The sequence below is a fragment of the Misgurnus anguillicaudatus genome, chromosome 15 (assembly GCF_027580225.2).
Source record: "Misgurnus anguillicaudatus chromosome 15, ASM2758022v2, whole genome shotgun sequence".
Taxonomy (NCBI): domain Eukaryota; kingdom Metazoa; phylum Chordata; class Actinopteri; order Cypriniformes; family Cobitidae; genus Misgurnus; species Misgurnus anguillicaudatus.
In genome coordinates this window covers 24,468,183-24,480,377 of record NC_073351.2, presented here as the reverse complement: position 1 = coordinate 24,480,377, position 12,195 = coordinate 24,468,183, and the positions used below count along the sequence as shown (strand labels likewise).

General features: G+C 41.3%; 1 protein-coding gene across 3 annotated transcripts; it reads right to left on the bottom strand.

Moving 5' to 3' along the window:
* Positions 1 to 2,569: 2,569 nt before the first annotated feature.
* psme3ip1 (proteasome activator subunit 3 interacting protein 1) lies at positions 2,570 to 11,871 on the bottom strand. 3 transcript variants are annotated; one of them, XM_073853630.1, is made up of 9 exons: positions 11,712 to 11,844; positions 10,775 to 10,843; positions 10,566 to 10,688; positions 10,338 to 10,436; positions 8,030 to 8,151; positions 6,608 to 6,744; positions 6,357 to 6,430; positions 3,274 to 3,426; positions 2,570 to 2,943 (listed from the first exon to the last, which is right to left on the bottom strand). In XM_073853630.1, the coding sequence occupies exons 3-9, from the start codon at positions 10,678 to 10,680 to the stop codon at positions 2,939 to 2,941; spliced, it is 705 nt and encodes a 234-aa protein (XP_073709731.1). In that variant the 5' UTR covers positions 10,681 to 10,688; positions 10,775 to 10,843; positions 11,712 to 11,844; the 3' UTR covers positions 2,570 to 2,938. The 3 variants fall into 3 exon arrangements, with proteins under 3 accessions (XP_073709731.1, XP_073709730.1, XP_073709729.1); XM_073853629.1 differs by lacking the exon at positions 2,570 to 2,943 and having other exon boundaries at positions 3,025 to 3,426; positions 11,790 to 11,871; XM_073853628.1 differs by lacking the exon at positions 2,570 to 2,943 and having other exon boundaries at positions 3,025 to 3,426; positions 11,712 to 11,845.
* Between the last annotated feature and the right edge of the window lie 324 nt (positions 11,872 to 12,195).

Genomic DNA, 12,195 nt, shown 5'->3' with positions numbered 1-12,195 from the left:
CAAATGCTTGGTTTGGATCAGGATCCGTTCAGATAGCCAGCGACTAGCAGTAGCCGAGCGACATAGGCCCTGTCCCAAATGGCACACTCCTGACTTGTGGACTTCCTCAGAGTCCACACTTTGATGACATCATGAAGTGCAGATCTTAGGGACCCTTGACGCGAGTCCACCAAGACGCACCGGAGCCGTATTTTGGGACAGACTCAAGCGTCACGCCGGAAATAGGAAGACAAGTTGCCCATCAATGTGAACTCCTCCCTTCCGCATCTGATTGGTCTGATTGCTCTTTTGCAAGGACTTCTGGGTTGGTAAAGTGCGTGAAGCCTGCTGCAGTGCTGGCTTTGTAGGCCCTGTCCCAAATGGCGCACTTCATGTGGACTTTCGGTCTCGTGGACTTAAATTGCGCATACTCGCTTAGTCTACGAGTCCGTAGGTTGTCCCATCTGTCATTTTTACGCTTTAAAGTGTGCTCATCAGCGACCTCTTTGCCCCCTTGATGCGGTCTCCGGCAAAGCCCGCACTGCAGCAGGCTTTGCGCACTTTACCAACGCAGAAAGAGCAATCAGACCAATCCGACAATGGAAGGGAGGAGTTCACACTGACGGACAACTTCCCTTCCTATTTCCAGCAAGACGCTCAAGTCTGTCCCAAAAATGACTCCAGTGCACCCACGTGGACTCGCATCAAGGGTCCCTAAAGTCTGCACTCTATGATGTCATCAAAGTGTGGACTCTGAGAAGGACCACAAGTCCGGAGGGTGCCATTTGGGACAGGGCCGCCAAAGATTGCATCAAGGGTGCAAAGGGGGTGCTGATGAACACACTTCGAAGCCTAAAAATAATGGTGGGACACCCTACGGACTTGTAGACTAACCGAGTAAGCGCAATTTAAGGCCAAAAGACCGAAAGTCCACATGAAGGCCACAATCTCATTTATTTCCGTGGAAGCTTGTGACTTCCGATGACATGAGTGACAGGAAGTGGGCATGTTTAGCAATGTGACAAAATTGAACACACTGCGTTTTTGCATACCCGGCGCTCAGCACCCCGAGTTAAAAAATGTTTAACTTTGAGTGAAACGCTCAGCTCGTCAATGTCACTTTTTACTAAGCTGTCCAATCAGAGTGGAGAAGGGGTGGGACAAATAGCACAACAACCAACTGGCACATTAATCAACGACTGATAAACAAACCAGAAGTATCATAGCAACCAAAGTGCTAATTTTACCTACACACCAAACGCATAGCATCACATTACTCGCTTTAGGATTACTCGTGGGATTTAAAGCAACACCAAAGTTTTTTAACTTAAAATAACGTTTCCAAAAAAGTTTCAGTCGTTCATTCACTCGAAACAGGGTGAACGGCACTTTCGCATTCGCTTTGCAGCCCTCTATCTGCCAAAGCCGCACTAAAGAAGTTTCCGACTAGCGGGGTCGCAGTCCTGTAGTTCGAGTGAAAACTACAAAAACTTGCTTTACGTCAGACCTACAATCCAATCAGAGCCAGCTTTGTTGCAGACAGTAGGCTAAATTATTTACGACAGTGCTAATGGACAATTCCGCTTTCAACCTGTAAGGGGAGGAAAGAGCAAAAACTCTTTAGTGTTGCTTTAACTTTGTGTCATGCAAATTTTTCGCTTATGTTGAATATTTTCTACTTGCGCGAAGATGCGTTTGAGGCGAATAGCGCGTGTTTTCGCGCCACCCAATTCTTGTCATTCGCATCGCCCTGTGCGAGGACGCATCTGATCGCGTCTTTGCATTGACTAGTATGTAATCTACTCGCGCAAATCGTTGAACTCCCATCTGGTGTGAACCCAAAGTTGGAGGTGTGCACAAAGCGCTTTTAAACATGGCTGAATACGCCTGGAGGATGCCAAATGCCAGTTTTTTTTCAGCTGAGCGCTTTGTTTGCTGTAATACTTCGGCTTTGTTAAACAGTCGTTGTACGATGGTTGTTGTGATATTTGTCCCACCCCTCCTCAACTGTGATTGGGTGAAAATGTCAGTTCTTATATGGCCATCCAAAGTTGAATTTTTTTCAGCCGAGTGCCAGCTTTCAGTACGGAAAAATATGGCTTTTTTGAAAAACGACAAGCTTCCATTAGACCCAATTCAAAACATACGCCGGCCGCGGGTGTAAAAGCTTTGGTGTGCACACCTCCCAAGCAGAAAAAGACAGCAAGCGGCCAGTGGTTGTGGCTAGAAGGGAATACAGCTACGGCCAAAATCTTGAGCTGCTTTCATTCCTAATGCTACAACCAAACCTAACCCTAAACCTGGCCGTAGCTGTATCCCGTCTAGCCAGAACCGCGCCCAGTAGGCATCCTCCTAGAGTTTTAAGCCATGTTTAAACCCTTTGGTGTACACGCCCCCTAACTGTTACTAGGACAACCAAAATTATGAACGCCTCCGTCCTAACCCCTTATTAAAATAGATGAACAGGGCTAAACAGGGCTTAAGTTGTAAAAACTGTGAATGTTATTGCAGCAACTACCAACTAAGATTCAATGCAAATCTAGAAAACTTTGCATTGATCAGTTATTAAGTATACAAGTCAACAATAATAAACACATGAGAAACATCTTTATTTTCCATTCTCACTTCACTGGTTATTCTCAGAACCAGCACACACGGTTTCATATATTCACAGGGCACAGTTAATGAAAATTCCAGCATTTTTTTTTTTGCATTGCAGCATATCGTTAAAAAAAATTAATTCAAACTTAAAACTCAATCAGGACCTTGAAATATCTTCATACAAGCACTGCCCATATAACGTCTGATTTGTCCTGTGATGATATGGTGTAAATGCTTTATTTAAGCAGTCTTCTTGATCCACAGCTGTCAGTCATTCAGTGTCCCATTGACTCTGAAGAAGCCGCAGGGGTGGATGAGAAGGTGGGGAGGTGCGTCACCGGGTTAAGCTGCCAGAGGTTTAAACTGTATGGAATGTAATAATATGAGGAGGATGGGGAAGGGTCATGTTTTGAGAGCACAAGACATCAACAACCACAATTGAAGTTAACTCTACACAAGCTTTTAATAAACATCAGCATATAATTAAACACATATAATCAAAAATTTCAACACAGTATCGGGCTGACAGAGCTAATTCACTTTAGGTAATAATTTGTGCTCCACAATTCTGAGAAGGCAAGCGGGCCGAACCCGGGCCTTTGGGCAGCACAGGTGGTGATAGTGAGTAAATGTAGTGTGTCTATCTGAAGAGCCTGTGGCGCTTTATGGGAGAGCCAATCTCGTCCACGCTACCTTCGCTATCGCTGCTGGACTCAGAGTCGCTGCTGCCCGAGTAGGCGCCGAGTCCTGGAAGGATGCCCACGCATACAGCGGCGGAGGGCAAGCGGAGAACACCTGAGCAGGTCACGCCTGCGCTGGGAGATTTGGGCTCACCCGCCTCCTGCTCTGAGGACACAAAACAAAACACGCATATAGAGCATATACGCTCTCTGATGCATTTGATGTCTAACACACCACATGATCTTGAAAAGTCAATCCTCTAGATTTTTAGTTGTAATATTATCGTTTTATTTAAAAAGGTATTTTATCCTATTAAAGGTATATTTTGTGCTAAGTAAAAGTTTAATAGTTTAACAGTATTTATGCCATGCTATGAATTGCTATGAATTAACTTTTTCACCGCCATTGACGCGTCAATTAAGAAAAAAACTCTTCCCTGGCAATGACGAGTAATTCCAGCTTCCGGAATACCGCTATTATCCACCGCAACTTATACCACCCAGAAGTAACGCCTCACGTGAAAGAGAAAGAACACGGTGTATGTTTTTAGGATCGCTCTAAATGGGATCTCTATCAAAAGCCCTTCACAAAAATGGAATTCTCTCAGCTTTTTGTTCAATATTTGGTGTTTTTGAAGAAACCTACACATATTGGTGATAAGAAGAGATCTAATCAAGGTAAAATTAAACTTTTTTTGGTTGAAAGCAGAGAGTCTGTTTTTTCATTTGATATATTGTATGTTTATATATTTAAAGAACATTTTCTGGAAGGCATTAAACTTTTGTGAAAATCTTGAAAAATGCTGATGCTGGCTGGCAACTTTTTTTTAAAACGCTGGCGTGGAAAGAGTTAACACAGAAATAATTTTGTCTCAAAAATACACATGGAATGCAATTAAATGGGAAAAGAATTGTACAATGTTCAATTTTGTTCTTCAAACAGAGACAAATATCTGTGAGGATCTATAGCACGTCACAGATGTGAATGAACTTAATGAAAAGATGAAAAATATATTTTTTTAAAATGTTATAGCTTGTAAGTCACTTTGGATAAAAGCGTCTGCCAAATGCATAAATGTAAATGTAGGTTTTCTCTGGCCCTACTGCTGAAATTTCATGCTTTAAGAAAATGTACAACAATATTTTAGTTTTTATTATATATAATGCTCCGATACATTTTTAAATTAAATAAACTAAGTTCGGAAGGAGCACGGTCATGTACTCTAACCAATCAGCGGTTTCTATATACAGGGTTCCCACACCTTATTTAACTTCAAATTCAAGGACCTTTCAAGGACTTTCCAGGTCCAATACCCTCAAATTCAGGGACTAAATGTGGGAACACATTTCAAGTGAGAGCAAGGTTACATCGTGTTACATTGTTACAGTTCCCTTTCGAGGGAACTCGCGCTGCGTCACTGCGGTGACACTTTGGGGATGCCTCCAGGGGTAAGTGCATCTGAATGTGTATATCAAAATCAACCAATGGTAAGGCTTAACGACAAAGATAGGGTGACGCGGGAGCCAGGAAGTATATCGCTATCTGAAATATTGCCAAATACGGCGTTACAGAGATGCAGGAAGTATGGCAAGGGAAACGCAGTGCCTCGTTCCCTTCTCAGGAGACAGTTACATACGTAACCCAAGACGTTTTCATTTGTCAAACACAACTATGCAAAAAAGCATTTTGGTATGAATCAACATTACAATGACCTGTATCTATGTATGTATATTTTCAAAAACTTCCCAGGACCTTGAATTTTTTTCAAGGACCCGTGGGAACCCTGAATAAAGCCGTCCCACACCTCTGTCCCGTGAGCGTTTTTACAGCATCCCCCTCCACCCCTTCGCCTCACTCTCAGCAGGTATATGTATCCCAGTTAAGGAGTGGAGAGTACGCTGGGTTCGGGACAGCACACCAAATATGCTTTATTATCATATTTGATTACATGTTAATGTGAACTCGTGAAAGTCCACAAGAGCAGGCGAGGCTTGTGTTTATCACTGGGAATTGATTCGATATAAAAAAAAAGTAGGCATTTCATTCAAATATGAACTCGTAGCAGACTGACAGTAGGAGGGGGCGGTGATAAAGGATGCTCCGGCCAAGCCGTCTAGCTGACTTTATCAGAGAAGGATTGCCACAAGAGGGCGGAAGTACATTTTCAGATTTTGATTAGGGGTGCACCGATAAATCGGGCGATGCTTGCTATGCTTCTCAATAAATTACAGTGAAATTAATTGCTGGGCGATTCAGAATAGCTTTCGGCCATGTATTATAAGTGTATATCATTGCATCCCTAATTTTGATTTGAGTTCATGAGGTCTGCGGGCATGAATGGTAAATATATCTTATAAATACACTATACTACACTACACTATAAAATAGGCGTGTCACGATTCTCCAAATCCTCAATTCGATTACATTTTTGATTCTAAGGTCACGATTCGATTCTCGATTTTTACTTTTTTTTGAAAGCACAAAAAATGCTATTTTAAGACTAAACTTTTATGAAATATAATATCTGACCTTGAACCCAGAGATGCCCTGCCATGCTAGTCGTGCTGCCAGTGGAAAAATATGGTACACGCACATACCTGATAAAACGAAACTTCCTGTCAGATGAAAATTACGGTTAGTACTTTGCACCTTAAAAATGCGCTTTTATTACAGTCAGACGAGATTGTGAGACTATACCCCAATAAGTCATGTTTAAATGCTGTTTTCATAACTCTTAAGCAAGTAAAATAAGTTTTCTCAGTTCAGAGAATCTGAAGTGAAGGCGGGAGGGCACGTGCTGTTTTTATGTTTTCCATGTAAAGAGCAGCTTGCGTGGTGTCTCCTGTATCTGCCATGCTATCTTTTGACTGGCTGTAGCTAGCTAAGTTAGAGGAGGTTGACTCGCAGCACTCTACACATGTTTTTTTTCCGCTTGGCAAGCCGACCAGACGTGACATGGGGGCGTGGCAGCATCGACGATTCCATTTTTTAATTCGAAGTTCGAGGTTGTGACTTAATTTTGTTCAAAACCGTGACACCCTTACTATAAAATACACCATATTACATCATTTATACAAGTATAAGACCTTGCCCACCCGTCTGACTGCCATTGCCAGCTACTGTATCTTCTGTTTTCAGCTTTTTACTTCCCTCTGAAGACTGGGACGAACTGCATGAAGGCATAAACAAATAAACATACAAACATTGGAACTACTAACTCAAAATTTGTTCCGTTACCATCACAGACAAGAAAAGGTTTTCATTTTAATCCAACATTTCCATTAATTACAATTATTCATAAACATTAAGAAAGTTGTTTTTGTTTCTAAACGGCCTATTTTGGTACCTGCGTCGTTTGACCGCTCCAGCCAGCAGGTGGGCCTGAGAGAGATGACTGGTCTTGTTTTCTGATGGCTTGGGTCCTGCTTTCTTCTCTGGTTCCTTTTTGTTGCTCTCGTTGTTTGCCAGCTTCTGGAGAGACCTGTGATGCTTAATGGTTAAGAAAAAACACAGGTGTACCTAAGCTGTGAGAAATAATCACAGCTTCCGACACTGCGATTTTAGCATTGCGGTTTTATAAACGCAGTTAAATGAACATCTGGCACAATTTTAATTAAAGCAGAATTACCACAAAAACAGAACTAAACTACTTTGATAAAGGTGCAACGAACAAAGGAACCGTTCATAAAGCCTCTGTCACCACAGATATCAAACCTACTTCGCTTTTCCCAGCGCTCACAAATGGCCTAAAAAGGTGACACACTTACAGGTAAGACCAATTTGGTTCTTTCATGAGAGGCGAATTTAGTAGAATTAGGGCACATTAGTGTATTATGAAGCAGATCGGTGCTCTCAGCGGTGCTTTTAGATGCAGTTATCAAGCCTGGGGAAAGGTTTCAGTTGCCACGACAACGCATTCTCCAACCTTCTATCTACAGGCACACCTGATTGGCAGATGAGAAGGGCATTGGTGAATGTGTCAGTAGCCTTATGATGAAAAACCAATTGTATGGTATGTATTTACTGTATAAATACACTGTGGTTCTGTGCACTGTAAGCGTACTGATGTGGTTTGAAACAGATTGTATTCATTACTGTAAAGCACAAAGCATGTGGCTAAATCGGGCCATTCAACACACTTGGTAGCATTTATTTACATTAGTTATACAATGTAAATGGACTTTAATGCAGTAACTGTACATATTAAAGGGTCTATAAATGTACTAATGTGGTTGCCAACAGTAAAGCACAATTATCTATTCTTTTTATTAGTTTACCATAGCTATTTGATGGTACGGTGAAATTTTCATGATCTGAACCTTGTTTAAAACCTGATTAAACACATTCTGTGCTTTTCATGGTAATACAATCCAATTATTTCATTGGACTGTTTGCTTGATCTATCACCAGAGTGAAAAGTTTTTCCAGTTGCAAAGTAAATGCCTAAAAACTAAAAGCACAGAGACAGGCAATTTTCTTGTCTCATCTCTCGCCGTTTGCCATGCCTGCATGACTTTCTGTTGAAATCCACAGTGCACTAGGCTTCCCCCGGGACTGTCTTATTTGAGTGCATGTACACTAACAAGGTACAAGAACTCTACTTTGTGTTTCACCCGTCATCAGTGTGTTTGACAGCTGCGGCTTCCACTGCCAGCCTAACAAAGGTGAGAGCGGAGACAGATTTGGGCGAGGAGCAAAACTGCCTGTCAATTTTTCAAGAGCTGTGTGACAGTAATACTGTGTGAACTTTAAAGTGCAAAAAGGATATCCTGTATTCATTTATTTCGCGAGCATCTTCGTCCCGCCTGCGTTTCTCTATTAGAGACTGCTGCCGTGACACCTCATCGAGAAAGCTGGTCTCATCTTCATCCAGACCTTTAACCATGTTTTCTGTTGAGGAACAGACAGACATATTTTTCATGCAACACAAATTTCTTAAGCATTTGAATTGAAAATTCTGGTTGCATGCATCTATTTCTTTAAAAAGCGAATAAATGAACAATTTAAGTACTGATGCTGCTATTTTAATTTCATACAATGAACGTGACTAAAGCTGTTACTTCCTCGCATTTTATGTTCCAGAACAACATGAGACATAAATATGACAAAATCTTAATTTTTGGTGAACGATCCCTTTAAGGATTTAGTTAATGGTTCTTTTAGGAATTCCGAAGAAACAAGACCTTTAAGAAACGGCACAAAATGCAGGGTTCCCACACCTTAGTTAACTTCAAATTCAAGGAACCAATACCCTCAAGTTCAAGGACTAAATGTGGGGACACATTTCAAGTGAGAGCAAGGTTACATCGTGTTACATTTTATGATACATTGTTACAGTTCCCTTTCATGGGAACTTGCGATGCGTCACTGCGGTGGCACTTTGGGGATGCCTCCAGGGGTAAGTGCATCTGAATGTGTATATCAAATTAACCAATGGTGAGGCTTAACGACAAAGACAGGGTTACGGAGCTAGGAAGTATGGCAAGGGAGACACAGCGTCTGGTTCCCTTCTCAGGGAACAACAGTTACATACATAACCCGAAATGTTTTAGGTTGTTTTCACATATGTTGGTGCGCACCGTGGTGCGGCCTCGGAGCGCACCAAAATACATTGTATCATTTTTCAGTTAGTGCGGTCCGTGTTCACATATATATATTTTTTGCTGTACTCGAAATGCCGCACCGTACGCCATGTGACAACGGTCAGTGCTGTCATTGGTCTCTGACAGCTCTTACCGTCTCATGACCACCCCCACGTTTCCACGACAACCAGCCTGACAGGGATACCGCAGCTATCAAGATGTGGAGATAAACGATGCACGTCTTTGCGAAGTTTCTTTGCTTTAACGCGAAATTGCGTAGCTGTTCTATTAAAGCCTTTCTCACGGAGCCGTTTGCTAAAAAGCCCGTAATGTCACTATTTGTGTGTGGAGGACAGCTATGCATTTATAAAATCATCAGCTCAAACGTAAAGGAGACAGCGAATCTCTCTGCAATGGACCAGGATTGGCTTGTTGTTAACCCACAATATAACACCCGGCTCACGTCACAACGGAAGCCCAGTGGCTCAAACATGTGGAGAACTTCCTGTATTTGGTTCGGTCCGAGGTCCGGCAGTGTTCACACCACAGGTGGGTCGCCCCAGAGTTCGGCAACAGCCGCTCCGAGACCACCTGTTTAGAGCGGTCTCGGAGCGGCCGTTTAGTGCGCACCTGAGTGCGGCTGTTGTGTTCACACTGACCCAAACGCACCGTACTCGGAGCGACACGTCATTTGGGCCGACCTAAACAGTGTATATGTGAAAACACCCTTAATGTGTTACAGAATTTTGGTATGAATCAACATTCGCATACTAAAGATATAAGCATTTAAAGTGAACAGTTTAGCATGTGTGCTTAAAAATGTAGAATTTTTATGATATTATCCTACACTACACAGGGAATAATACAGATTTTTTTTTCCAGAAAACTTCTTGCATAAAATAGATTCAAGCACTTTCAATGAGCTGTATCTATGTATGTATATTTTCAAAAACTTCACAGGGCCTTGAATTGTTTTCCCCAGATTCACAAACTTTTAAGGATTTCAAGGACCCGTGGGAACCCTGTGACCCGTTCAGTCCCAGGAATTGTTCCTCAAACTCAAATTTCTGTTCTCTTCAAATATGACCACCATTATGGTTGTAGAGCTTGTAGATCAAGATTCAAGAGATCTGGCCCTTGGATTTAACAGCAATAGGAGCAGCAATGGTCGCTAGGGAGACAAACAGTGGGTTTGTCGCCAGGGATACGGAGACGAAGCAGAGATGCTAAGATCATGCCAGTCTCCCATCAGCAGCACCCGCAAGAACAGACCTGCTCTTGATCTCCACTCCCATCTGTTCACACTCATCGACACCCACCGAAATGCCGAAACGCACAGCTTATGCGCAAGCAGTGACTGATTAACCCAAAAATGAGGTCACATTTAGACAGTCAAGGCAAGCCCCCCGAGACCGTGTGACGTGTGTCATCCGAGAGATCAGCGTTTGATAAAAATCAAGGGCTTGAAGGTGGGAGGGAATCATAAGTGCTTACTGAATTTAAACTGCTCCTCATATTCCTCCTGTTTCTTGTCTTTTTGCTCTTGTAGCCTCTCGAACAGAGATCGAGGGTCGTACTCTTCCTCCGGGGCCTCTGTTACACAGCGAGAATGGGCATAATCATAAGTTGGCACATGTATACGAGAAAAGCTAATGTCTATCATTAAGCCTCTTTTGTTTGTTTGTTTTGTTGATGTTTAGCACGAGGCAGAGATTTTCTTACCCTCTGGGTCGTCTGGCTTGCGGACCTTCTCCCATTCTTCCTGCCTCTTCTTTCTTTTCTCGTCTAGTTCGGATTCTGAAACAAACTTTCGGCTAAGGTCCACACCTTCCGTCATTGCAGAACCTACACAGCATAGTCATTAGGGCTCTAAAGAGCACATGCATATGTATAATGCGATCAAACATAATGATGCATTTATCTACACTCACCGGATTGGGGTCAATTTAGGAAGGAGGATAAATACTGTAGGAAATTCATGAAGTCATCTGCTGTATATTCTGTTCAGAGACAGGACAGAATACAATTTTGAGATCATTTTGTCTATGGATATTAATGCACGACTGAATAATCAATCGAATTAGGAAACAATGAACTAATACAAAAACTTTTAAATGATAACCAATGCCTTTTATAGAAACACTGTAAAATTAGCTTATGCATCAACTACCCATTTTATATGTGATGCAAAATATGTTGCTTATTAAAATATTTAATAAAAAAAATGTAAGCAATGTTCAAAATGCAAAAAAGGTAAACAGTCCCCCCTAGTGCTCAATTTGAGAAGTGTACACAATAACAGTACTGACTGACTGACTAACTTCAATGATTTGTTACAACCTAAACTTAACTAAAACGCAGACTCAAGAATTAATTACATTACAATAATTCAGTCAACATATTTTACATTTATAACTGAGACAATAAAAACACACTGAGAGCTAATCTTAATTTGAGATATATCGCAAGGTAAAAGTAGGATTTATCTCATCACATCAGTTTATCAAGACCGTCACAGCCAGATATATTTAACGCACCACATTTTGAAAGTAACGCGACAACAATAAATAGCAAAACATTACAGACACGATACGTGTAAGCAATTTGGATGAGAAACTACAATGGCACCATATATCCACTTTATGTTGTAGACATGCAAAGGCAGCTGCAATAAGCAGCTGCTACACACAATACTTGAGTATCTGACTACATCCAGTATACTGAAACAGCAATAAAGCATTAGGGCCCGATTATTGGTCAAGTTGAGCATGCATATCTGTGATCTCACTCGCTTATCAGCCAAAATAGATATTTGTACAACAATTGGCTTATTATACACAGTATAACAATACAATAGTTTTGACATACATATCCAGCAAAAACGTATTGGGTCGGAGATGACGAGAAGAAAAATTATTCCGTCGAGATGGAAATACGACCATTTACCTAGTGCGGTCTTGTGTGTTCTGTACAAAAAGCCCGTGGGCAACTTCCGCTAATGGTACGTAGTTCCGCAGCATAAAGAAGCTCGTGGGAAATGTAGTTTTTTCAGCTCTGGAACCTTTTACTTTCGATGTATTATTTATTTTTTAACATTGTACTGTCAATGTGGTAATTTTATTATTACTGTAAAATTTCCAAGTAAACGTGTTTATTTTTTATTTTTTAGGTGCCTGTGCTCGCAGAAAATTATTGCGTATTTCTGTTAAACCAGATACAGATAAATTGTTTGCTTAGCAATGCAATCTTATTTAGGTAAATATTAAATACAGCTTAGCAGTCTTATTTAGTTAAATATCTAAATTTGTGATTATATCAATAAAAAAACTTAAATGAAAAGACTGGACAATTT

Bases quoted from the DNA above. Each gene is read 5' to 3' on its own strand.
- psme3ip1 (XM_073853629.1), bottom strand. From the start codon at position 10,680: ATGACGGAAGGTGTGGACCTTAGCCGAAAGTTTGTTTCAGAATCCGAA. The intron at 6,745-8,029 runs ATATCCTTTTTG...ATTAAGCATCAC, and splicing joins GCGAAATAAATGAATACAGG to AGGTCTCTCCAGAAGCTGGC. The intron at 3,427-6,356 runs GTGGGCAAGGTC...TTGTGTCCTCAG, and splicing joins TGGCAATGGCAGTCAGACGG to AGCAGGAGGCGGGTGAGCCC.